Here is a 25,482-nt window from a genome sequence, read left to right on the forward strand (position 1 = left end):
GTGTATGTGTGTGTGTGTGCTCTTTCTGTATCTCGGTTTCTCTCTCTCTCTCTCTCTCTCTCCATCTTTATCTACCTCTCTATATTCCCCTCTTTTATCGCTCTCTCTCTTTATTCCCTTTCTTTGAGTGCTTGGTGTCAAATCTCTACTAGTAATATTAAGGTTTTAATATTTCGAAGTAAAATATCCTGTAAACCTCTGAAAAGGTAAGGGTGCTTGGAATGTGTCGGGGGTCAGAGCCCTCTTAATGCCAACCCCGAAAATGTGTATTCCAGTTTATTTATGAGTTTTCAAACTGTACGTCGGGACGCCTTGGAGATTTCGACTCTGTCTATTAAACAATCAAGTTACAATGTACCATGAAGCGCAACATTACATAGATAATACAGTTACCCCAAATTTTCAATACAATAACAGTTTTTTTATGGGACACAACTCATATCTCATGCATATCTCACACCAATTTTTTCGTGTACAGTTCTCTAATTTTATTTATTCGTATATTTGTTGAGCCGACCTGCGTGGCGGAATGGGTCGAACAGCGCGCTACGGAGCCAGGGGTCACATGTTCGAATCCCGGCCTGGCTATGGATGTTCTTTTTTAGTGTCCCTTAATCAATTTCATCATATCCTCATCCTCATCTTCACGACTATCCAAAAGTGGCATTAAAGCGAAGTAAAATAAAACAAATTGATAATCATTTGTATTTTTTATTTCAAAACCGTACAAGCTGGTAACGTAAATGACTTTTTATGCCAACAAATTCATTTTGACTAATTTTCTTTAAATGATGTGTAAAGATGCATCTCGTGGCATAATGTGATATGTGAACGGTGAGCTGAGGTTCTCAACAAGTATGAGAACCTCACCTGCCCAGAACGTCAAACTGAACACGTCAATGGGGGTTTTGAATGCGACCGTTCATATATTTACTATCAGCTGCAAGTTGCCTTATTCGATTGATGTTAACGCAGCGTCAGAACTGCCGTGTTTTATGCGCCCGGATAGATAATTCCCAAGATTGTGCAAGTCACAGCAAGTGTTACTAAACCACAGGCACCTGTCAAACGTGTTGCTGCGAAATTCTGTCGATCATCATGCATGACTGATAAACTGAAGAGGACACATTCCACATGCGGCTTGCAAAGCTACAAAGTTCTAGATATCTTGCAGTACCACAACTCAATTGGCACAAATTTCGTACATGTGTAAGTATCAAATGTAGTTTATACGTATAGAAATAAAATAGGGATTGTACCGAGACCGAGAGTTAGTGTTCGAGTCATTTATTTACCTAAGCCAAATTTACTTTACTCTGCGTGTTCTTCATATCTACCCGATTATTCATAGATAAGTCATACATATTTTTTTGATTGATTGGTAAGGCTAAGCGGGACTGGACCTACAGGTTTAAAGTGGGATCCAAACTGCTCAGTGGCGGATCCAGAGGGTCATAGGGGCACGTACCCTCCAAATGCTCGAGCAAATTATACTCGTAATATGTAATTTTCAAAATTATTAAAAAAAATATTAATTATGTGTACACTTTTGAAAAGTGGTGCACCCTGTATATCGTTAAAAATTGCTGAGTGCCGAACATCATTTGAAGTTGGTGTCCCCTGTGCATTGTTGAAAGTTGGTGCCCCCATACACCATTGGAAATGTGTGTCCCCGAACATTGTTGAAAGTTGGTGCCCCCGTATGCCGTTGAAAGTTGGTGCCTCTCGAACATCGACTATGTTTCTTTCATAAATCGTTTGTAAAGTTTCTCCCTGTTTTTTGTTCCGTCATGAAAGAATGAAAGGGCGTGAAAATAAGGTTTAAAGCGGATTATCCTACCCAACACTAGTATATGCAGGTCGTTCGATCAAAACTAAGCTCCCACTTATTCAACAATGTTTTCAAACAATGCAAACTGTCTACATTGTTTATTTATTTTTAAGAAACAGCTGAATATAGAAGAAAAGTTCTTGTCAGCGTTTTAGCTAATGTCTTACCTAAGTAGGAGTAGGCTGGCTACCCCTGTGCATTAGGTGTTACATTTATTTTTACGTATTTGAAAATCTTTCCTAACTGCGGTTCATTGTTATGAGTGAGAAGTCAGTTTTACCTGTCTGTCACGTCCAGCTGGTGAATTGTCGAGTGTAAATGAACGATTGAATGGTTTGGCTCTCCGGAACATCCATAAAGACAAATACCAAGTGAAACCAGAGAAGATTATTGACATATTTGCAAAGAAACATTCACGAAAACTACAGCTACAGTATTTGTAGGATGAGTTAAATGTCTTTAGTAAGTTCCAATTATTTGATGATTGAAAAGTTAAACTGGTGTCCAAATTACTAGCAGCTTTATCATGTATCATGCATGTTACTGAAAAGGACTCAGGTGCTACATTAAACTAATTATAAAGCAAAAAAGAATTAAGAAATTAAGTAAAACAGACTGCTTATAATATGAAAATACTTCTGTAACTTGTGCGTTTCTGTGTTCGCGAGGAATACGCTATTTTTAATGTTTTTTTTACAATGTAATTTTTAAATATAGCTATTTGTTCTTAATAACTTAGCCTACAGATGACTGGAATTGGTACTTTAACTTAAAGAAATATTAAAGTATAAAAGACTTGTTTCACCATGGTAAACTTTTAATTTAAAGTAGTACTATAATCTTCATTAGTATTTATGTGTACACTTTTAGAAATTGGTGCCCCGCCAAAACTGAATTCTGGATCCGCCCCTGGAACCACTACGAGCCTCCACCGGGTATCGAACCCGGGACCCCTTGATTACAAGGCAACAACTCTACCACTACGCCATCGGGGAGGCCTTACAATTTTTTATTATTATTATTATTTTTAGAAATTACAAAATTAGTGCATTGGTGGCTATTGTGAGCCGTGTTGCGTTGTTTCAACTCGGGTCTCAGACAGGCAAGTAGCCGGGGCGGTTGGGGGGGCTGAAGCCATCTACGGGCCTGGTCTCAGGGTAAAATTCCGTTTTTCGAGGATTCGTATATCGCTGAAAAACAAGGCGTAAATCGAAATGGCACCTTTGTGAAAATTTGTGCTGCGATACACGGTGTGTCATGTTTGTATGTAATAAAGTATTTATCTAGAGACTCGAGATTGTCTCGTCTCATCACTGCATAAGATAGCGTTGCAGTTATGCCACGGATGATAACATAATTTTCATATTCTCCCCTCATTTATTGAACCCTTAATACGTAAAACACTGGTCTGTAAAGTACAAGAGAATAAGAACACATGGCTATGATTTTAATTCTAAATGGTTTTTATAGCACGATCTGTAGTTAACAACTGCTAATGGGATAACCAAAACAGAAATAATTTTGAAAACATGAACAAAAAACTATTTTTATGAAAGATCTTTCTGTTTTCAAAAAACTATTTCTGGTACATATAGCAATAGTATTTTTTTTTAGGGCTGAACCGATAATGATGCCTATGCATCGCTATCGGAAAGTATCAGTGGGATGTTATTTACCGATACCAGCCGGTACTTTTACGCAGTGGCGTGCCCGGGGGGGGGGGGTTGGTGGGTGTTATTACCCCCCCCCCCCGTTTGGCCCAGTAGCTATTCCTAAAGAATAGAACATCAAATGCAGGAAAAGATGGCAAATGAGGGCTGACTACTAAAAAATATATACCTAACCCCCTCCTTTCGAAAATCCTGGGCACGCCACTGCTTTTACGGTATTTTGGTCTTTCACTGGGTCCTCAAATATGCTAAACAACACTTTTGCGGAGTCCAATTATACTGCAAATTATGCAATATTCGAAGCTTCCATTTACTTTGCACCAATATTGTGTGAAAACTTCGTTTAGTGACTACATAACAGGCATTTAACATTCTCATGTAATTCTGAATATTTTGAAACAACTCTGGTAACCTGATACTTTTCATTGGAATGGAGTACTCACCCGCTAATATTAATCGTAATATTTTTTGCAACTTTTAATTGTTACAATTTTCAAATATCGGTATCGGTGGGAATCGGTGAGAGTATCGACATCGATATCGGTGCAGCCCCCGTTTTTTAAAATTTGGTTTATTATATTTTTATTTTCTGCCACTTTCGGCTAAACTCAAAGGTGAGGATGAGTAATGATATAATGAAAGTGATGAAGAGACACAAGGGACGCCAATGTCCAGGCCGAGATTTGAACTCTGGACACTCACTCACATTCTTTTCTCTCAATGTATCATTTCCACAATTAAACATAAAACTCACCGCCAATACAACTATTCAGTATTCACAAAAATAACCAGATGCGAAAATAAAATAAGCAAAAGGAAATGCCCGGTAACAACATTACCACCCTAAATTTCTTGCGGCCCTAGGCTAGGAACTACTGAACCTTGTATCTAGCCCTGCCAGCCAAATAGATATTATCAGCTCTTACTCGACATATGTGCTGGCCTCCGTGGCGAAGTGGTTAGCGCAGCGCGCTAATACGCTGCGGTCCGAGGTTCGAATTCCGTCGTAGGCATGGGGCGGTATTCTTTATAATTGTCTCTTCATCAATTTCATCATATCATCACTCATCACCATCTTGGCGATTCGCCAAAAGTGACAGAAATGCGAAGAAATTTAAACCAAATCAATCAATCAACATTTGTTACGAACTTACAGAGAATTGTACATAATGTCTAAATAATTGATTGGTTTTGATTTTATGGGATATCAGCACGTAGGCTATTTTTTGCCGTCACACAATACGGGGAAATGTATTCATAATTTGGAGCTTTTTGTAATCTTGCGCGTGTTATTGTTTTGTTTGTTTCAGTTGACTTATTATTACGTTATTGTTTCTTTCCAGTTTAAATTGGCTTCTTCTGTTGTTCTGGAGGAATTATAAATAAATATTTTTTAGAAAAAAACTCCTCATACAATTTACAGCATTTTTAGGTGTCACTTACATTTCGAAGATGATCGACCCACTTTTATTATTTTAATCGTGTAAATAGTAACATCTACTTTGCCAAAATTGTTTATAGCTTTATATTACATCATAAAATGCATAATGACTATAGGGTTTTTAGTTGGCGAAAGCTGTAATAAATTTCACGATAAGGCTAAACTTCCTTTGGCCAGCAATTAACGCAGTGCTCCGATATTACAACCTTAGTGACAATGAAGTTCGACCAGTCACAAATATTAGGAGTGCGTTGTGAAAGAAGGAGAACACATGCATATGCTGAACATATTTTATTCAGCAGGCTACATGGAACAAAGGAAAACATAAATTTCCGCTGCAACGCAGCAATGTATGGTGTCCACACAAAATAAAACATTTTCGTCCATCTACACGTGACATTGAAGTTCGACCACTGTTAGAGGGGATCCTGTTTACCATGGTGTGACGCCGACCCGTCGGCGAATAACTGTGGCAATGCGTCGGGGCATGCTGCGGACAAGTCGTTCAAGGTATTCCACATCGATGCGGTGCCATTCCTCCTGCAGGCAGGCGATAAGAACAGCCACTGTCGTGGGTCCCCTCTGTTGCACACGTCGCTTAAGAACACGCCACACATTCTCAATGGGCGAGAGGTCGGGACTCGATGGTGGCCATGGCAGAGTTCGCATGTGATGGCGAGTCAACCATTCTCTTGTCAGCCGCGCTGTATGAGGCCTGGCATTGTCGTGTTGAAAGATGAGACGCCGCCTGTGGAACAGGTGTCTTCGCACTGTGGGAAGATGCCGCTCCAGTATGCGTGTATAGGCGTGTGCATTCACAATGCCCTCACAGACGTGTAGTGGGCCAACCCCAGATGCCGTCATGCATCCCCATACCATCACTGACGCAGGTTTCTGTACCCGACGTGCATAACATTTTGCTTCATTCTGTTCCTCCTTCCGACAAATGACTGTTTTCCGTATTTTCCCGTACACAACATTGAAAATGGATTCGTCCGTCCACAAAACCCTGTTCCACTGCCGAAATGTCCATCCCCGGTACATTCGTGCCCACCGTAGTCGATTGCCATTGTTCAACATGGAAAGGAAGGGTTTACGTTTCGCCTTGTACACTCGGTAACCGCATCACTGTAGGTAACGGCGAATGGTTCTGGTTGACACTTCAATGTGAAAGCGTTCTCGAGTCCACAGTCGTAATTCGGCCACAGAAACATGATTGTTGGTCTGGATATAGCGCCTAAATATCCGTAGGTCACCACGCACGCTCAGCAGGCGTTTTCGACCGGGAGCCTTACCTGGCTCTGTAGTACCCGTATTTTGGTGGTGTTTGATGATGCAGTGGACGGTTGACTTGGGTAAGTTCAGTTGGCGCCCTATTTCCCGTTCACTGAGTCCATCCCGTTGCAACTCCACCACTCTTCTCCTCACGGTGTTGTCAATAGGTTTACCCCTGGCCATGGTGATGATGCACTGCGGTTCCTCGGTGCACAGCACGCGCTTATACACGGCGGACTCCCTTATCGTGTCCGTGACGTCATGCTTCCGTCGAATGCGCCACTATCTGGAATTTGCCGTATGGGTCTGGTGCCTGGTCGAAGTTCAATGTCACGCGTATAGTTCCCCGTTTTCGTTCTTTACGTGACCTTGGGTGCAACATGCTGGGATCACGATCAGTGGCGTACGCAAGGGGGGGTTACGGGGTTTAAACCCCCCCCTTGAGCTTGTGAAATATTATGAAAAATGCTGTGGGAAAAAAATTAAATGGCCAATTTTTCACAGTCAAAGATCTGGGACAATAATATTACTATTCCTACTTCTACTACTACTACTAGCTACTACCGTGCGTCCATTTCGATCTCCAGCCGAGAGATCGGGAGAAGCGTGGCGCTGTGTTATAAGAGTATGGTTTTAATTTTAGTAGCTTAGTGACTGTATGTGCCGATGATTTTGACACGCCCACCTCTTGTGAAACACGGCGTAGAGGTTTGTTTGGAGAACGTTCTAACGCTGCACCAATATCATCGAGTTTTGCTTCGGTTAGAATCCGTCGTTTTTGCTTAGGTGTTTTAAAATTTAACGATACAGTTTCTCGTAATTTAAGGACAAGATGTCTAACCGTATCTCTGTGTGGAGTTGAAAAGCATGGGAATTTCTGTACAAATTACCTACACACGTCTCGACACGAGTTTGTTTTCACGTAGGTACGTGTCATACATAAAAAAATCTTTGTTCTAACGTGAATCTTGCGGCTGGCATTCCAATCGTCTCACTGACACGTCACACATACACACTACAATAACACAAACAAGTAACTGCAAGTAACCAAGAATAACACTCTTGCGCACAGTACGAAATTAACACGCTCTTGGTTTACATTGCTTGCCACTATATTTACAACTCTGTCTTCATCTAGTCGCGAAGGAACAAAAAACTCGAGCTCGGAGATTTCGGATTGCAAGGAAGCTCACGAACACTATTGACTTTTAACGGTTTCTTCTACAGCGTAATCTTGATACAGTGTTGCACATTCAAAACCTCCAAACGATCCCCATCGGCACAAAACTCTTTCAAGGATATAAACTTAAGCAGGACGTTACTGGTCAAAACTATGATTAAAATGTTTTATTATCTGTGGCTCTTAACATCGTTTCTAAAGCGTATTTTTTTGTGTATATAAGAGCAGAACTTGGATGAATTACAGAAGAACTTTTGCGTGTTATAACACAGGTTAGTGATCGTTTTGCAATATTTATATAAATGTCTGCATATGTCTATAAAAATAAGCGGGCATTACAGGCCGCAAATGTCGGCATCTCCGTCAGCGCCGCCCGCCACGCTTCTCCCGATCTCTCGACTGCAGATCGAAATGAACGCACGGTACTACTAATAATAATAATAATTTGAATTATTATTTCCATGCAGCATGGAGAAAAGCGCAGCATTCCAAACACACGCGTCTTTCAGAGTGATGCCTTTCTGGGGTAACTATGATTTAAAAGAGAAAAATGTTGTTTTGTATCTCAGTTGCAACAATGTTCAATGCACTGGCGTACGCAGGATTTTTTTTTTCGGGAGGGCTGGAATAGTAAATGTGGATAACACATGGCTTCGTTTTGGAGGGCAGGATGCATAATAAAATATTTCGTATTTTTGGAGCTTTTCAGTCTATTAAAATTGTATTCAAAGACAAAAATGGTCATCGGGATTCACTTTAAAAGAGGTTTCGCATTTACACATTTTGATTTTTTAAAGTTCTTAACGGATTTTTATTTGAAAATTCTGATTTTCTCAAAATTTCGTTAGGGGCTGGAACACCATCGAGCATCCCTCTACGTACGCCAGTGTTCAACGAACATGCGTTTTTGTGTGTGTGAACAATGAGAATTAACTAAATAAAGTTATTGGTACGTTGTGAGAGGCTAACGTATAGACAAAGGCTAGGCGGACAAGAATACAGTCACGAATTCGCCTTCCCATTATATTGTTTACCGCAGCACGTTTGAATGTCTCTCTTTTTATATGTCTCACCTTGTTGACTAGACAATTATTCAAACGACAATAAGATCAACTATTGTAAAATGTTTTGTTGGTAAGAACAGCGAGATAATCCAGATGTGAATTATCGGGGACATTTATGCGGGGAAAAGGTCGGAAAAATTCCAACCAATTTCGGGAATCGAATCCAGATCTCCCGCGTGATTGTCACTTGTCAGACGCTCTACCGACCAGATCACCGCTGCTCCTTGGATGAGTTCCATACTTTGATTATTTCAATTTATTTTAATATATTTTCTTCTATTTATGGATCTTCTTCACCCTTGAAATGTCTCACCTCGTTAACCAGACAATTATTTCGTAACAAAGAAACAAACACATGCTCCCAGGATTTGCTAAAAATCGAATGAGTAGAAAGTAATTTCGTTTTATTGTTTTCATAAATACTAAATTTATGTAGATCTCTACTACTTAATAGTAGTAGTAGTGGTATTAGTACTATTATTAGTAATAATTAATTACTTATAAGTATTATTAATTAATTGTGATTATTATTATTGCATTAAAGTATAATAAAACAATGGTAATGTGAATTTGGAAAAAAAGTTTTAGAAATAACACCCCCCTTGATGAAATCCTGCGTACGCTACTGATCACGATTCTCGCGTGCTCACACGCCTTCTCTTACACACATGCGTCACTTCTGCGGGTCACCCATTCCACCGCCTATGCCTCTGTGCATTTAATGACGTATTCCTTTCTGGTCGAACTTCATTGTCACCAAGGTTGTAGATTGATTTGATTATTTTAGATCGCTTCGCTGCCGCTTTTGGCTAATCACTACGATGAGTGATATGATGAAATTGATGAAAGAACGCTCACAATGTACACTAAATTTGGATTCGAACACGGGATCCCTGGCGTCGTAATGCGCTCAGATAACCACTCAGCCACAGAGGTCGGCGCTCCGAAATAGAGGACCTGCTACGAATCTCTAGCTGGTCAAGGAAATCTTTAGATGTTGTAAATTGCCGTTGCTTCGTGTGGTTCTCTTTTACTTACGTGATTAAACACAACGAAGATAAATTAAAATGTGATAAACTATAGGTCTTGAATGGAATAATTTGGAAAATTTTGAAGCCACGGCCCACCTCGATGTTTTCTTCAGTCACAGGCGTAAGTTGAGGGCATAGGGGGCAGGGTCACCCCCCAATTTCCAGGTTTATTAAAATTTACAGGTTTTGTTGTATTTGTAATTTTGTTAACTTCTTGTGATGGAAAACTTTTGATTCTACTTTCCAAAAGTTACCGATCTCCATAGCGCAGTGGTTAGAACTGCGAGTGCGACGCCAGACATTCCGGGTTCGAATCCCGACCTCGGCATGGGTGTTCTTTGTGAGTGTCCCTTCATCAATTTCGTCATATCGACACTCATCCTCATGCTCACGATTAACCAAAAGTGGCAGAAAAACGACGTTAAAACTAGGGGTGTGCGGGATCCCGAAAAGTCTGGGCCGGGATCGGGACGAGAATTTTTTTTCCCGATCCCGACTTCGGGAAATGATTTCCCGACTTTTAGGGATCCCGAGCAGTCGGGAAATACTGAATGGACATTTTACAAATTCGTTAATTTTCGACGTTTTCTGCCTTCTAAGTTTCTGGAACTTATCGGAAATTATTAGTTCTTATTCCAGAAATACAAAAACAATCACTTAAAGTGAAAATCACGTGTAGAATTCGAGATTTTCAGAGCTTTAGGAAATTTTGAACATTTCCCGACCCGAAAATTTTCCGACTCTGTCGGGAAATAGCGAATATTTCCCGTCCCGACCAAAACAAATCTGTCCCGCACACCCCTAGATAGTGCTCAAGGTAGGATTGCTCATTACTGATGTCGGGTTGGAAATTGGAATTGTAAGATGTCTCCCATCCCACACTCCAAGAGTTAGTGTTCTTGTTTGTGTTGTTTTTGTTTGTTAATTTATTCATGAAGTTATAGCTGATAGTGGTTCAGAATAGTTTTCACTATCAGGGAGTGATAGGTAAGAACAGTTATACGAAAATGAATGTTCTAAAGCATTATTCGTGTGTTTCGTGAAAAGGATGTTGGTTGATAACAGTCGTTTGCAGATCAAAAGTAAGCTCATATTGGTAACAGTTAGATATAGTGAAAACACATTTCTTCAAATTTACAGGAGAAATGACGGGAAAGTACTTACGGAATTGAGTTCATACTTGTTCACTACATTCAGCTTGTATGAACACCACAAAATAATCTGCCGTAGGAGTTACGAGTAAAGGTAAAGGTTAGATTTCTTATTTAATATGTTTGTGCTCTGGCCCAAAGTACACTGTCCCCAAGGATATACAGGGTGATTCAGAATTCCTATTACTTCTAGGGATTGTAAAGGGTACTTAGTAGATTTAGTTTTGGTAAGGAACCCATGTCCAGAAACGTACCATTTTGGTACTACACATATGACAAGATCATATAATTTCACATCTCCCGCTTCACGGTAGGCAACCCACATGGATAGAGGGCGACGTCTTCAGTCACGTGATGTCATGTGTGCTGCTTCCAACGTCCTCTATTTCCAATCCGGTGTGCTTCGACCTTCACGTCAGTTTCTATTCAGTCGTTGCGGAAGACAATACAGTGTAGTTGAATACAGGTTTGCCGAGAACACCAGCATGTTGTTAATTTACGACTAAGCTGAACGTAATGGCAGAGCTGCGCAACATCTGTATGCAGCGCATTTTCCGCATCGTGTCACTACATCACATTACAGTTTTGCCCGATTAGAGCAACGGCTGCGAGAAACAGGTAACTTCAAAGTTAACAGGGCTGACTGTGGTGCTCCACGGACATGCCACACTTTCGACATTGAAGAGGAGGTCCTTCATCGAACTGACGAGTACTTGCGCCATTGCACGTCACATGAATGTGTCTCAGAGCAGCATCTGGCATATTCACCCGTACCACCCCCAGAGGCTACAGGCAATGGGTCTGGCAGATTTTGTGGCAGTGTCAATTACTGTGCATGGTTTCTACACCATGTGGAAGTTCCAGAGTTTCTTCGGCTTGTTCTTTTTACGGATGAAGCACATTTCACCAGGGAAGATGTTTTCATCAGTCTGAACAGGCACATTTGGGATGACGAAAATCCTCGTGCCATACATTCTCATGGATTTCAGCAACGGTTTGGTATCATCGATGGTCGTCTGATTGGGCCGTACCTTCTTCCTGGCAGCCTAACTGGTCCGAGGTAGCTTGACCTTCCTGCAAGAAGTGTTGGTGCAGTTCTTGGATGAAGTGCCGCTGCACATTCGCAAGCACATGTTGTTCCAACATGATGGCACACCAGCACACTATTCCCATGATGTCCGACAACGGACCAACTCCTTGGCCAGCATGGTCGCTGGATCTAACTCTTCTTGACTTTTTCGTATGGGGCCACATGATTAGTCTTGTTTATGAGACTCCTGTAGTGTCGGAACAAGACCTGGTTGCACGAGTTCTGGCTGCAGCAGACACGATTCAGCACACACCAGGTATTTTTGAGCATGTGTATGCAAACATCCTTCGGAGGTACACTGTTTGCAATGAACTTCAGGGTCGCCACATTGAGCAGCTCTTGTAGTGACCCAGGTAAAGTGGGAGATGTGAAGTTATGTGATCTTGTCATCTGTGAAGTACCAAAACTGTATGTTTCTGGACATGAGTTCCTTATCTAGGCTTGATCTACTAAGTCCCCTCTACAATCCCTAGAAGTGTGTAATAGGAATTCTGAATCACCCTGTATATGCACCCAAATTATGGAGCACTACTTCAATATCAGACACAAGAAATGTCTTCTTCATAAAAGTGGTTCCTATCCCTAGTTTTGGCCAAGCTTCCGGTTGCTAATTTTGTAATGTGTGCCTGCTGTGCATAATATGAATTAGCAACGTGGCTAAATAAATGCACATACAAAAGTGGCATAATTATACTTGCTGCCTCTTGTCTTGCAGAATGATTTTACTGTGCCATATATTACCATATATAGGTACATTTTGATGGATTTGCTTTATTTTACTTCACTTTTTGTGCCACTTTTGGCTAATTGCAAAGATGGGGATGTGTGATGACATGATGAAATTGATAAATGGACACTCGCAAACATCCATGCCCAGGCCGGGATTTAAACCTGGGACTCCTGGTGTCGTAGTGCGATGTGCTAACCACTCTGTGACATGGCCGGCTGACAGGTACATGTTTCACAGCAAGTGACCATTTGTTGATTTTTGTTAATGAAATAGACAGTGCTGTTATCTGTGCAAGTGTGTGCACTTGGGTAAATTAAGTTTTCTTTACATGTTCTGCAAATTGTATTGGTGTAAAAAAATATCAATCCCCTACAAAATGCATACATGAGTAGGTTCGGTGGATTTTGTACCATTGTCTTTTTATTTCTCCATTTATTTATCTTTTAAATGTATGCAACATTTTTCCGTTAGAGAAATGTCATTCCCTTACAAATACTTACATGAGTAGGTTAGTTTATATTGCCCTAGTACAGTATTTCTGCAGTTCTAAATGTAGTAACATGTTGAAAACCAGAAAAATGTTTCCACAATTACACATTCACACACAAATTTAAACACTGATTTCCCAAGGTTCAAGCATTTTCCTAGTGCTTGTGTGCACCATGTGAAAATCATTCAGCAGTCAAACCAAAGTCTTATTTATTATTCAATAAAATAGTTAAACAAGAGAATCTACCCTTCAGTACTAAATGGAGTGGGCAATAACTGGGCTGAGTTGCTGAACTTGCTTCTTAGTTCACAGGTGACTGTTTACATCCAGTAAAGTGGAATACTAGAGTGAATCTATGTGTGGTTATTGATTATGACAATATTGTGTACAAAAACTGTCTTGAACAGCTGCACATACTCACTCCTCTAAATGAATTGACAAATCTAAGATGGCGGCAACTAGTAGAAGCTGCGCTGATCGTCGTCCCGTTTTTCGAGAATTTTCAGTGTTTTTTTCTGAGTTTATCTTTAATCCTGGTGTACTCGTGCCTCCGCTATAGTGTTTCCTCACCGATGTCAAAGGATTTTCATGATCTATTGCGATGGAGATGTGCTGAGAGAGACTTTTCATTTTCGGCACTCGCGGCAACAGGTATGCGTGTGTCCACCATGGCTTCACCCAGCAGCAGCAGGGAGCAGTGCTCGGCAGGTAAGGGGACCCCAGCCCGGTACTTTCACTTCCTATGCATGGCTTTAATCTGTGGGGACATACAAGTGAATCCAGGACCTGTGAAAACGTTGGCAATTTTCTCTGTGTATTACCAAAATACACAGAGCATTAAGAACAAGCTTTCTGACTGTGCTGCTTTTGCATGTGAACTAATGACATACGATTGCTTGATATTTACGGAAACGTGGTTAACTGAAAATGTTAGTGACAGTGAACTACCATTCGCAAGCCATTTTAACATATATAGAAAAGATCGTGTGACTCGCGGTGGTGGTGTAATGATATGTGTTAGCACAAAATGGTCCAGTAAAGTACGCAATGACCTGAAGCGGAACTGTGAATTACTTTGGGTTGAGGTTTCAGTATCCAATGCAAATAATCTTCTCCTTGGTTCGTACTATAGACCGAATAAAAATAGTCCACTGTACCTTCTCGAAGAATGTCGAGATTCGTTACTTGCAGCAATTGCCTTGGGGGACGTTGCACTTTTCGGAGACTTCAACCTGTCTATTGAGTGGCAAGATCCTGGTCATGGAATCGCGAAGTGTGCAAATGACCTATGGTTCATCGAAACTTTCATTTCTGGTTTAAAGCTAAGGCAGCATAATTTATTCAACACCAGGAAGGACAGTAATCTAGATTATGTTGTGTTCACATTGAACAATGTAAACATTACACACGTAAGAACCTCCTCAGTTCTGACCACGATAGTTTAGAAGTGTCCATTTCCATCCCCCACCTACCAAAAGAGGTCATCTCCCATCGATCCAGAAGAAGCGCCACCTATGGAACCGAGCACCGTGGGAGGAGATAAGACGTACCCTCGAATGCTTTACCTGGGGGCTTTTGGAAGATGGGTCAGTCGACGACGCAGGTGAGCTATTTACAGCTGCCATTCATGCAACGGTGAACGACCTTGTTCCTTCGGAAAGAATAGCATCTCGCCGATTTCCAAGTTGGTTCGACTCCGAAGTGCGCGCTGTACTGGCTAACAAGAATCGAGCCTGGCAAGTTTGGAAGGACTTCCCGAGTGAACACACTTACAATACTTTCGCTGTTCTTCGACGGCACTCAGAGTACCTTCTCCGAAACAAAAAATACATAAACAGTATCAATACAACAATCCAGGAAAATCCAAAGAACTTCTTCAGTCTAATAAACTCGAAGAAACAACAGCAGAATTCCTCTTGAAATTACGCACAATAGTGAAAGTGCGAAAGGTGACCGAAGGGCTGAACTCTTAAATGCTTATTTCAACGGCAACTTCTGTCCGCTTGCCCCCCTTGCAACGTTGCCAAACGTAAGATCAGTCTGTTCTTCCTCTCTAACAAAGCTTGCCACTACAACCGATGAAGTGAAAAGTCTATTGTCGTCTCTTCCAGCTCACCGTACCCTAGCACCGGACAATATCACCGCCATGTTCCTGAAGAAAACTGGGGAATCCCTTTCTTATCCCCTCTGCATTCTTCTGAATAGATGTTTCTCGGAGGGCGTCTTTCCTCACGCTTGAAAGCAAGCTAACATCACTCCCATTCACAAAAATGGCAACAAAAACCTTGCTTCTTCCTATAGGCCAATCTCGTTACTCTCTCCTCTGTCCATCATTTGTGAAAAAATCATCAAAGACAGGCTATATAAATTTGTTTCCGTACCTTAGCTCAAATCAACATGGTTTTCTTTCTGGTAGTTCCTGTCTTACGAACCTGTCCGTTTTTCTATCACATGCTATGAAATGTATTTCAAACAATTCACAACTAGACGTTATATATTTTGATCTAGCCAAAGCTTTCGATACTGTCAGTCATCGTCTTTTGATTCATAAATTATGCAATAGATTCAACATTCATGGTAACTTTCTTAACTTGCTCACAGATTACCTTAGCGATCGCCAACAACGTGTAGTCCTTCCAGGAACTCTATCTAACTTTCTTCCCGTCCTTTCTGGAGTACCACAGGGCAGTGTTCTAGGACCACTCTTGTTCATATTATTCGTTGATGACCTTACCAACCATCTCCCAGCCGCCTCTAGTAATTACCTTCTTTTCGCAGATGACTGTAAGATTTTCAGAGAAATCTCCACTTCCAACGATGCTCATCTTCTCCGGAATGACATAACAACGTTTTTTTTTCATGGTGCCTGACATGGAAACTTACTTTAAATGCTGAAAAATGTACTACTCTCACCATCTCTCTCAAAAAGAACCTGTTAAAGTCATCTTACTCCATCTTTTTCAATAACATCAAAGCAGTATCCTCTCATCATAAAGACCTAGGCATTGTTTTCGACCAAAAACTCACATTTGAAGAACATATTACAGACACGACAAAAAAGGCTATGCGTCTCTTAGGTTTACTGTATCGTTTCACCGAAATTAGTGACATCTCAGCCCTCACCTTGTACTTCAAATCATTCATCTCCCCAATAATAGAATACTGTTCTCCCATCTGGTCCATGGCATGTCCCACTCAGCTCTCCCGAATTGATTCTGTTCTTAACTTTTTCCTGACTATAGTTCGTTACAGGATTCCCTCATTACGCAACTTTCCAACACCACATCTCGTGGCCTTTCTAAACCTACAGACTCCCTATCAGCGCCGTTTACTGAACGATTTTAGGTATCTTTACAAAATTGTCAATGGCAAACGTTGCAACACGCTCCTCCAGGAATTCCACTTTCGAGTGCCTATGCGCTCAACACGCAACACAAATATATTTTACACAAAAAAGCCTAGACTGGAAATTCAAAAAAAGATCGCTCCCCCACAGACTTCCCACTCAATATAACGACCTCCCATCAAGTGCTGATGTATTTTCCACAGAGTATGCCTTTCGGTCAACCATCAGAAGATATGTTGCTAAATAATATTTAATTGTGCTATCTTGACTTATTTATATTAATATTTTGTCTTACTTTGCTATTTTTATTTTTGTTATTTTTTGTTATTTTCATTGTTACTGATTTCAGTGTAAAATGGCTACGTGCTGTATCTGAAATTTTCTCAATAAATAAATAAATTAAGTAAACTGTATTTTCCACAATATCCATATGCCTGTGCATAAAGTGGACTTAAAACACCAACTCAATCAATCGTTTATTTTTCTAATGTGTTTTTCAGCCACACTCATGTTTAACAGATCCACAAACCTTATGATACCAGGGACACCTCCAGTTCATAACAGCATACTTATTATCCAACCTTACACTCTGTGATTGAGTGAAAAAACTGATAAGGAAGAGTTGCACTTGACTCCTCTTGGCTAAGTACCTGTCGACAGTGACAACTATCCCAACTACTGGAGTAATTGAGTCATTTACGGAAGGAGGGTAACCCACTTTACCTGACTCGCTTCAGTTACTTGGATCTTTACTCCATCAATGTAATCTGGTCTTAAGACTAGTAAATTACTTGCTACCAGATTTTAAAATATATATATATATATTGAATAATGGAGTGTGCTCTATGCATCTTGACTGGTGAATGAATGGCAATGAATATTACCAGGAGTTTTCTCTCAGTATTATTGTTTTCAGCTTTCAAATTTTCAGACATGTCCAAAACATTGTGATGTTATCTGCACCATGAAATTTTAAGCTATTTAGGAAAATTTAGATCTGCCTTCTTGTCAAAATCTACTAGTTTTATAACTTTTCCATGATGCAATTAAGTAAAAAAGCTGTATCTATCCCAGAGTTGAAAATAAGGTAAAGGAAGACATCTGGATGAAGGAAGATATTTAGAGGAACATGATTTTAAAGTTTTCATTTTAACAATTTTCATACAGTTTTGTTACAGCTATTTTTAGATAGAAAGCATTCTTGTCCAATCTACAAGGTGTGTACTTGTACAGTGAGGCAGGCTGGTTTTTCATGCCCAACTCTGTATAATTAGAAATGTTGAAAATTTAATTGAAATAAATTAATTAATGTATTAGAGGTACAACTAATGTGATAACTGCTACATACAATTCCAAAATTAATTTCTGACTTCGTATTCACTGATTTGTAAGCTTATTTGTTGATTTCCGTAGCCACTTTTCATGTTCATATGTGTACAGATCATAGTAGTAACAAGCACATTTTTCATTCCAGGAAGGAATTATGATATGAGCCAGATTTCCATCCCCCAGTACAAGTTAGCTGAAGACTCTGATAAACCACATTATGTTTATGTAGTGCAAGCGTTAGATTGTGGAAGATATCATAGAGTAGAGAAGAGGTACAGTGCTTTCCATTGCCTGCATAGAGAGGTATGTTATTTCAGCTATTTGTTTATACATGGTGGCACAAAAGTCACTTTCTGATTTTGAATTAATGATGTCTCAGATTGAAGGAGAGGCAGGGTGCATCATGTGGAGATATGTGCGCAGGCAGTGCAACTTTATTTTGAGTATCACCAGTTCCTACCCCAAGCACAGTTAGTTTATTGGAGAAATATGTTTGAGAAACGCCTGCAATAAGAAATGTGATACAGAGATTTCAACACTGAATTACCCCGGACAACTCTCATCTCAAGAATGAATTGAGGCACTGTTGAAAGGGTACAAAATATGGGAAAGCTGAAATGGAAAATAAGTTAGGTTAAGTGACCACTTGCTGTCATTGGAAAACTGGACAACACAATTTTGTGTTTCATAGTTGCCGATAAACTCAGCTTTTTTATGATGATAAAGTAAAAATTTCCATTAATCTGGTCACATGATTTAAGTGATTTAGAATGGTTGTCTGGTGAAAGTTATTTGCCAAGTTTCAGTGTTGAATTTCTGTATCTGGCTGGTCTCTTGATAAAAATAGATAGATAAAAATGTTCATAGCTGTTCTAAGTGCACCTGGGGAAAAGTTTCTTTCTTTCTTTTCTTAAGGGGTCTCACTTGCCCCACTCTCCCCTAATGTTACAAAGCTCCTTTCTTTCTGTAACTAACCCCATTTTCATTTATAATTCATGCAGTTTCAACCCACATGAATTAGAAAATGACTTCTGTACCACCCTGTGCGTGTGCGTGCGTGCGTGCGTGCGTGTGTGCGCGTGTGCGCGTGCGTGTGCGTGCGTGCGTGTGCGTGCGTGCGTGTGCGTGTGTGTGTGTGTGTGTGTGTGTGTGTGTGTGTGTGTGTGTGTGTGTGTGTGTGTGTGTGTGTGTGTGTGTCTCTGTCTGTCTGTCTGTGTCTCTCTCTCTCTCTCTCTCTCTCTCTCTCTCTCTCTCTCTCTCTCTCTCTCTCTCTCTCTCTCTGTCTCACATCACTTTAAAGGAACTTGCTCCTGAATCTAGCCCTTCAAATTGATTATTATTTATGATTTGAAATAATACAATATTTCTTTCTTGCTTGTATGTAGATAACGATGGAAGCGGCCCCGGCACCCACCCAGCGTCGAATAACATGGGTACCTGGGGGAAACCCTGGGGGGTAAAGGCGGTCAGGGGCGTGATGCTGATCACATCACCTCCACTCACGACCGGATCAAGAAAGTGTGGGGCGTTACCCCCACACCCCCTATACGCCTTCATGGCGTGGTGCTAAGCACAGGGGAGCACTTTACCTTTTTTGTATGTAGATATCTATGTAAACACTATTACTTCTGAATTCTTTGGGGGAGGGGGGACATGGCACATATGATTCCACTATCAAGTAGTTGGAATTTTGCTTTTGAGGAGAAATATTTAATGTGTTTACATTTAGTTCTTTTCACTTAGTAAGATTGTGTTGGGGGAGGGGAATAGGGCACTTTCTTTTTTGGCAGAGAGGGGTCCATATGTTAAATGTTCCAAGTCAGAATTTTCGCTGCCCTTGAAAACCTGGGAATGTCAGGGAAATCAGCTTAGTAGCGGAAGGATCATGGAAAGTCAGGTAATTTTGTAAAATTATTCAAAAACATGTAAAGTCAGGGAATTGAGTGGTTGTACTCGCTAGAATTAGACACTGAAAATTCACATTCCATATATTTTATTTTTCGTCATATATTTTCAAGTAAATAAATTCCATTAATTTGACTAGTATGCAAAGTTTAAGGCTTAACATTTGTTTATTAGCATGTGAATACATTTTACAGCGGCCTTAAAAGTTACTTGAAAATAACTGGAAAAATACAGAAATTTCGTTTCGTCTCAGCACAATTCCATTCCTTCAACCAACATAGGATGTTGATGTTTAAAAGAGAATGAAATAGCAATGGACAATTTGCCCCCCCCCCCCCTCATTATTTTACAGTTTTCTATCCCTTAGGTTAATTGCAATGACAGATTAATGTGTAGCCAAATAGTTAGTGCTCTTGCCTTTGGTGCACACAATCCTGATGTTTGAACCCTGGTGGAAGCTCCAAACTTTCAATGTTGAGCCAGCACTGTAACATAATATAAATGGAGTTGAAAGTATGCTAAGAAAAATAAAATATACAAGTATTTTTGTACAAGATATCTGCAATCAACAAGTTCAAATATCCAACTAAATTATCTGTAAAATACATGCATGTAAGCTGGTAAGATATTCTGCTGGAGTTTAGATAATTTAATTTCCGAGTATTTAATGATTGTATCTAGGCTTATGGTTGTCTTTATGTTAAACATAATTACAACATTTTCGAGAATATTCCATTAATTCTATAGGGCTGGTGAATGTCATAAATTAAAGATGGAAGTAAATCCAAAATATAAATACAGGTATTAGTTCCACTGGACATGAGATTAATTTATTGATTTTCTTGATATGCAGTGTAATTAAACTTTGTCTACAAGATAACACAAGGAGAAAGAAGGAAATCACAAAATTCACTTGGATACCACATTTTGTTGTTATCTAATATTGGAACGTGTTTTAACTTGGTTCATGGTTTTGTTTGTTTTATTATTCTTTCAAATTTAAATTCCTTTTTGTTATTTAATGTTGCTTTTCTGCCACTTTTTGCTAATCACACCAATGAGGATGAATGGTGATATGATAAAATTGATGAAGGGATACTCAGAAAGGAGATGCATGCCAGGATTCAAACCTGGGACCCTTGTCATTGCAGCATGCTGTTCTAACCACTGTACCATGGAGATCAGCTATTATTGTTTTTGATGAATTTTTGTACAGTATCACTAAACATGTCTTATTGGCACAAATAATAAATAATTTGGATAGCAAGCAATGAATGTATGAGTGTGTTCATTGAATAGGGTATCTGATTTCCACGTGAGAGACAGGGTGCGCTGCCTTGTTCCTGCATAAAAGCAGCTCTAGGGTTTACCCAGCCTGTAATTAGTAGTGACCAAAGCATGGTATTGATCACACAATCTCCAAAACAAAATTAGCGAGGATCGTGAATGTGTGGGGGACTAGCTTCACATTCCTCTATGTGCCTTTATGAAACTAACTAACTAACTCCCTAGCCTTCTTAAACCCGAAGGTTCATGGCTGCAGCAACACAGGCCTTCCATCTTTCCCTATCTTCAGCAAGTTCTATATACTATTTTCCATCCCTACCGATTTCCCTTAGGTCCATCTCAACGTTATCCCTCCATCTTAGTCTTGGCCTTCCTACAGGTCTTTTACCATCAGGTTTCCCAACAAGAATCCTGTAAACTCTTCTTTCCTCTCCCATTCATGCCATATGGCCTGCCCACCTAAGTCTTCTTGATTTAATTATTCTAATAATATCTGGACATGAATACAAATTATGTAGTTCTAAATTATGTAACCTTCTCCACTCACCTGTCTCCTCATCCCTTTTAGGTCAAAAGATTTTCCTAAGGATCTTATTTTCAAATACTCTCAATTTATGTTCCTCTTTCAATGTAAGGGACCAAGTTTCACATCCATATAATACTACAGGCAAAATTACTGTTTTGTATATTTTAACTTTTAGTTTCTTAGATATTAAACGAGAAGACAAAAGTTTATGGAGAGAGAAGTAACATGCATTTCCTGAATTAAGCCTACTTTTTATTTCCTCTTTAATATAATTTTCATTTGTTAATATTACTCCTAAGTACTTGAATTTGGAAACTGGTTCAAATGAGTTGTTATCAATAATTAGATTTTGATTATTACCTAACACTTGGTTTCGGCCTGTAAGCATATATTTAGTTTTATCTTTGTTAATTTCCAAACCTATCTCTTTAGCAGTTTTGAAAAATATTTTAGCATTATTCTTAATTGTATTCACATCATCCCCCAGTAAGTCTACATCATCTGCATATGCTAACAACTGAGTCACACCATTTAATTCTAGTCCTTCTTTAGTTTCTTTTACCTTCCTTACAGCATATTCTAAGGCAAAATTAAAGAGCAATGGAGATAATGCATCTTGTTTTAACCCATCATGAATTGTAAATTTGTCAGACATATTAATACCCACACGAATTTTACTTTCTGTTTCACTGGTGCATATTTTTATCATACTAACAAGCTTCTTAGGTATTCCAAACTCTACTAATATATTATATAATTTATCTCTTTTGACCGAATCATATGCTTTTTTTAAATCAATGATGGACATTTTGATTATATTCCCACTTTTTTTCAAGTGTGTGTCTGATGTGAAAAATTTGATCTGTAGTTGATCTGTTACGTTTAAATCCACATTGATAATCACCTATAATTTCATTAGCATATGGGGTTAGTCTTGTTAAAAGAATGTTAGACAATATTTTATATGTTGTTGAGAGTAGAGAAATTCCACGGTAATTATTGCAGTTCATTTTATCACCTTTCTTAAACACAGGAACAATTATGGATTCTTTCCACTGTTGAGGGATTTCTTCTTTATTCCATATTAAACAAATTATGCCTTTATGGTATGATGCAATGACAAGTGATCTAGAAATTTATTGAAATTAGGATGTTTAGGATAACATGATCATAATCTAAAAACAATATTTTTCTGCTTAATCATAGGAGGATGTGCGTGGAAGAGAACTTTGATGTACAGATGGAGTGTTTAGACATAATGTAGAAAATTCTGTGGGTGTTCCATAAATATGCTAAGGAAAGTTTATGGTGAGATATTTATTTATATATTTTTTTGTGTGTGTGTTTTTTATAGCTTCGGAAACATTATGATACCCCAGACTTTCCACCAAAACGAGTTCGAAATTCAAATCCAAAAGTTCTAGAGCAAAGGAGACAAGGTCTAGAGAATTACCTGCAGGCTATGCTCAAGTTTGGTCCTACTCGCCCTCACGTGTTGTCATTTCTTGGTATCCAGAGACCCCGAGGAAGCATTGAGTAAGTAATGTCATTGATTTGAGTTTCTGTGCCAATAGTAGTGGCTACACTTTATTTATCTTTATGCACAACATCACAACTTAGATTCTGTTTTTCATGTGATAACTGTCTTTCATTAATTTTGAATCAGTATTGTGAACAATGAATAAATGGCGCCTATTTTAGTGTTTTAGGCTTCAGCATTTTGCCGCTACTTTGGAAGTTAAATTACTGTTTCTAAATAGCTTGTATTCATGGCTGTTCTTGGGTTAAATTGTATGAATATAGGTTCGTCTGTCACTTTGTAACAACAGTAAGCATAACTTCGAACATACCCAACATAACAATTAAACATCTATGCAATAACAGCGTAAATACACACAGCTCAGCACTAGTCGGGGTTGAGTGCCTTTAGTGGAGTTTCAGCCAGCACAGAAAAATCTTATATTTGTGAGGGTGAAAGTGCCGAGGCTGAAAGGATCGTAGCAGGCTATGCCCAAGCATGAATAATAAATATACTTGGGATTCCAGAAAAAATTCTTGATTGATCTTATTTTTAAGCGTTAATTCTCCAAGTTGATTCAAAGTTCTGAAGGTCATGTAACACATACGTCATTTGCAGAAATTACTTGCCTGTCGTTTCTCAAGTGTTTTTACAATATTCACATATACACTGACATGTAGTCTTACCTCTCTGCCTTAAGATAATTATATAGAATTGATTCTCAGCTTATCGTAATGGCAGTATCTTAATTGTGACAATAAATACAGTGATTTCTAACTAAATATAATCAAGGCCAGTTCATTAAATAAATTTTATATTCAATTTCATGGTCTCTGCGTTAAGAAAACAATAAATGCAACTTTCAGTAAGGAATGGGTCGAGATATTTCATCCGAGTTTATGTGTAGCCAAACGATTTATAATTTTTCACATTGGAGTGCAAGCAATCCCAGGTGATACCTGCTAGGAACTCTTAAATTTTTGGTGTTCACAAGTACTGTGAGGACAGTTGGGAAGATAGTTGAAAAAGAAGTAGTGGGCTCTAATGTAGAAAGTGTTCGGAATGGATGTGTTGATTGTCATCCAACAAAAAGAATCTTCTGGCATGGGCATTGGGCCGATACCTGGTGGTGGTACATTGAATAGTGGTTCGGATTCCACTTTATAAACTGTAGGTCAAGTCCTGATTAGTCTATCTGTGGACTTAACAACTCAAACTCAGCATGGGCATTGGGTGGAATCAGTCCCCTCAAACCCTCATCTCCCCGAAATTATCGAAGTTACAATAAATGTATTAACAGAAAGAAGGTTCAGGTAGTATTTGAACAGAGTAGCCAAAGTAAAATCTATGTTAAATTGAAAAGAAAAAAAAATGATTGTAAAATAGAGAAATCACAGCGTGTTTTCATATTTGACCATTTAATATTCCACAGTTTTCCAAATTTCAAAACTTAGGGTTTTTATGTGAGTGGTCAAACAGCTTTTACAATGTTTTCTTGAACAAGGCTGTAAAAGTTTTTAACAAAACATAACAATGCATTTCAGTACACTAACTGTATGAAATATAAGAAGATAATGAAAAACAATTGTGCTTGGATATTCACTCATCTGGTGGAATGAATAGAAAAGTCTCCCCAAAGTTATAATTTTAATGATAATAAATTTGGAATAAAATTGGTTTATTTTAATCAGTTTTTAAGTTATTATTGTGTAATGATAATGATGATAAACTTTTATTTAAGTACTGAGCATAAAGTACATCAGTATGTTAAAATAGGAGATACAAAATTATACATCATTATAAGTTCATATTTTAGCTTTCCACAAGTTTGATTTTTAATTCTCTGGCCTTTTTGTGAGATGCTATAGTCGTTTTCACATCGTGAAGCCACAATGGCTCTTTTGGAGAAACCACGCGGTGTTGCCATTTAAGGTGCGCTAGCTCTTATCGCCGGCCGGGATTACCATGCTTGCTTCCTTTCGCAATAAACATGTTGTATGTATTACATTATTGTTACAGTTGTTGTTACATTTGTTATAGTTGTTAGTTTTCCATTATTGTTATTGTTATTATTATTAACCGGAGTTAACAAAGTATGGGGAGACTCTTATGAAATGCAAGCATAATTCACCTATTTCATAAAGTAACATTCATTTATCTAATGTGTTAATACAGTAATAAGTTTTTAATGTAAATGTTATATAATAAGTGTTACCTTAATCAGACAGTGGTTCAAAGCCCTCCATCGGTGAGTCTACAGACTGTTCCCAGCTGCCGTCATCAGAACTTGTCTCGTCGCTACTGGAAGAACTGTTCTTTAACCTAATGATTAGAGTTTCAATGTCATCCTGCAGTTTATCCACTTTCCACATGTTATTTTCAACCCCTTCAACATATCTACAGTAATTACACCGTTGATCCTGGGTGACTGATTCAAATGCGCTGTCTATCAAACGTTCCATTTCCTTCACCTTAAAACTAATGTTATGTCGTCCAACATATCCTTTTATCTAAATTCATACCATTTCAATTGGATTAATTTCACAATGGTATAGAGACAACCTACAAACAACTGCCCCATGCTCTTCTGCAATTGAGTCCACAATATTAATATTGA

At 38.9% G+C, this 25,482-nt stretch overlaps 1 protein-coding gene across 4 annotated transcripts in view; it reads left to right on the forward strand.

Annotated features, from left to right (window-relative positions):
- LOC145994673 (sorting nexin-24-like) overlaps positions 1-25,482 on the forward strand; it is a 51,476-nt gene that overhangs the window by 23,147 nt on the left and 2,847 nt on the right. The window contains exons 1-3 of one of the 4 annotated variants that reach the window (XM_083130808.1): positions 1,191-1,209; positions 17,774-17,931; positions 22,701-22,882. In XM_083130808.1, the coding sequence (XP_082986934.1) occupies positions 17,788-17,931; positions 22,701-22,882 (326 nt within the window). In that variant the 5' untranslated portion in view covers positions 1,191-1,209; positions 17,774-17,787. Of the gene's footprint in view, positions 1-1,190; positions 1,210-10,347; positions 10,480-10,556; positions 10,575-17,773; positions 17,932-22,700; positions 22,883-25,482 lie in introns of those variants that run through there. The other 3 variants (XM_083130805.1, XM_083130806.1, XM_083130804.1) reach the window with 3 other exon arrangements.

This window comes from Lepisma saccharinum, chromosome 11, assembly GCF_977018435.1.
Source record: "Lepisma saccharinum chromosome 11, izLepSacc3.1, whole genome shotgun sequence".
NCBI lineage: Eukaryota > Metazoa > Arthropoda > Insecta > Zygentoma > Lepismatidae > Lepisma > Lepisma saccharinum.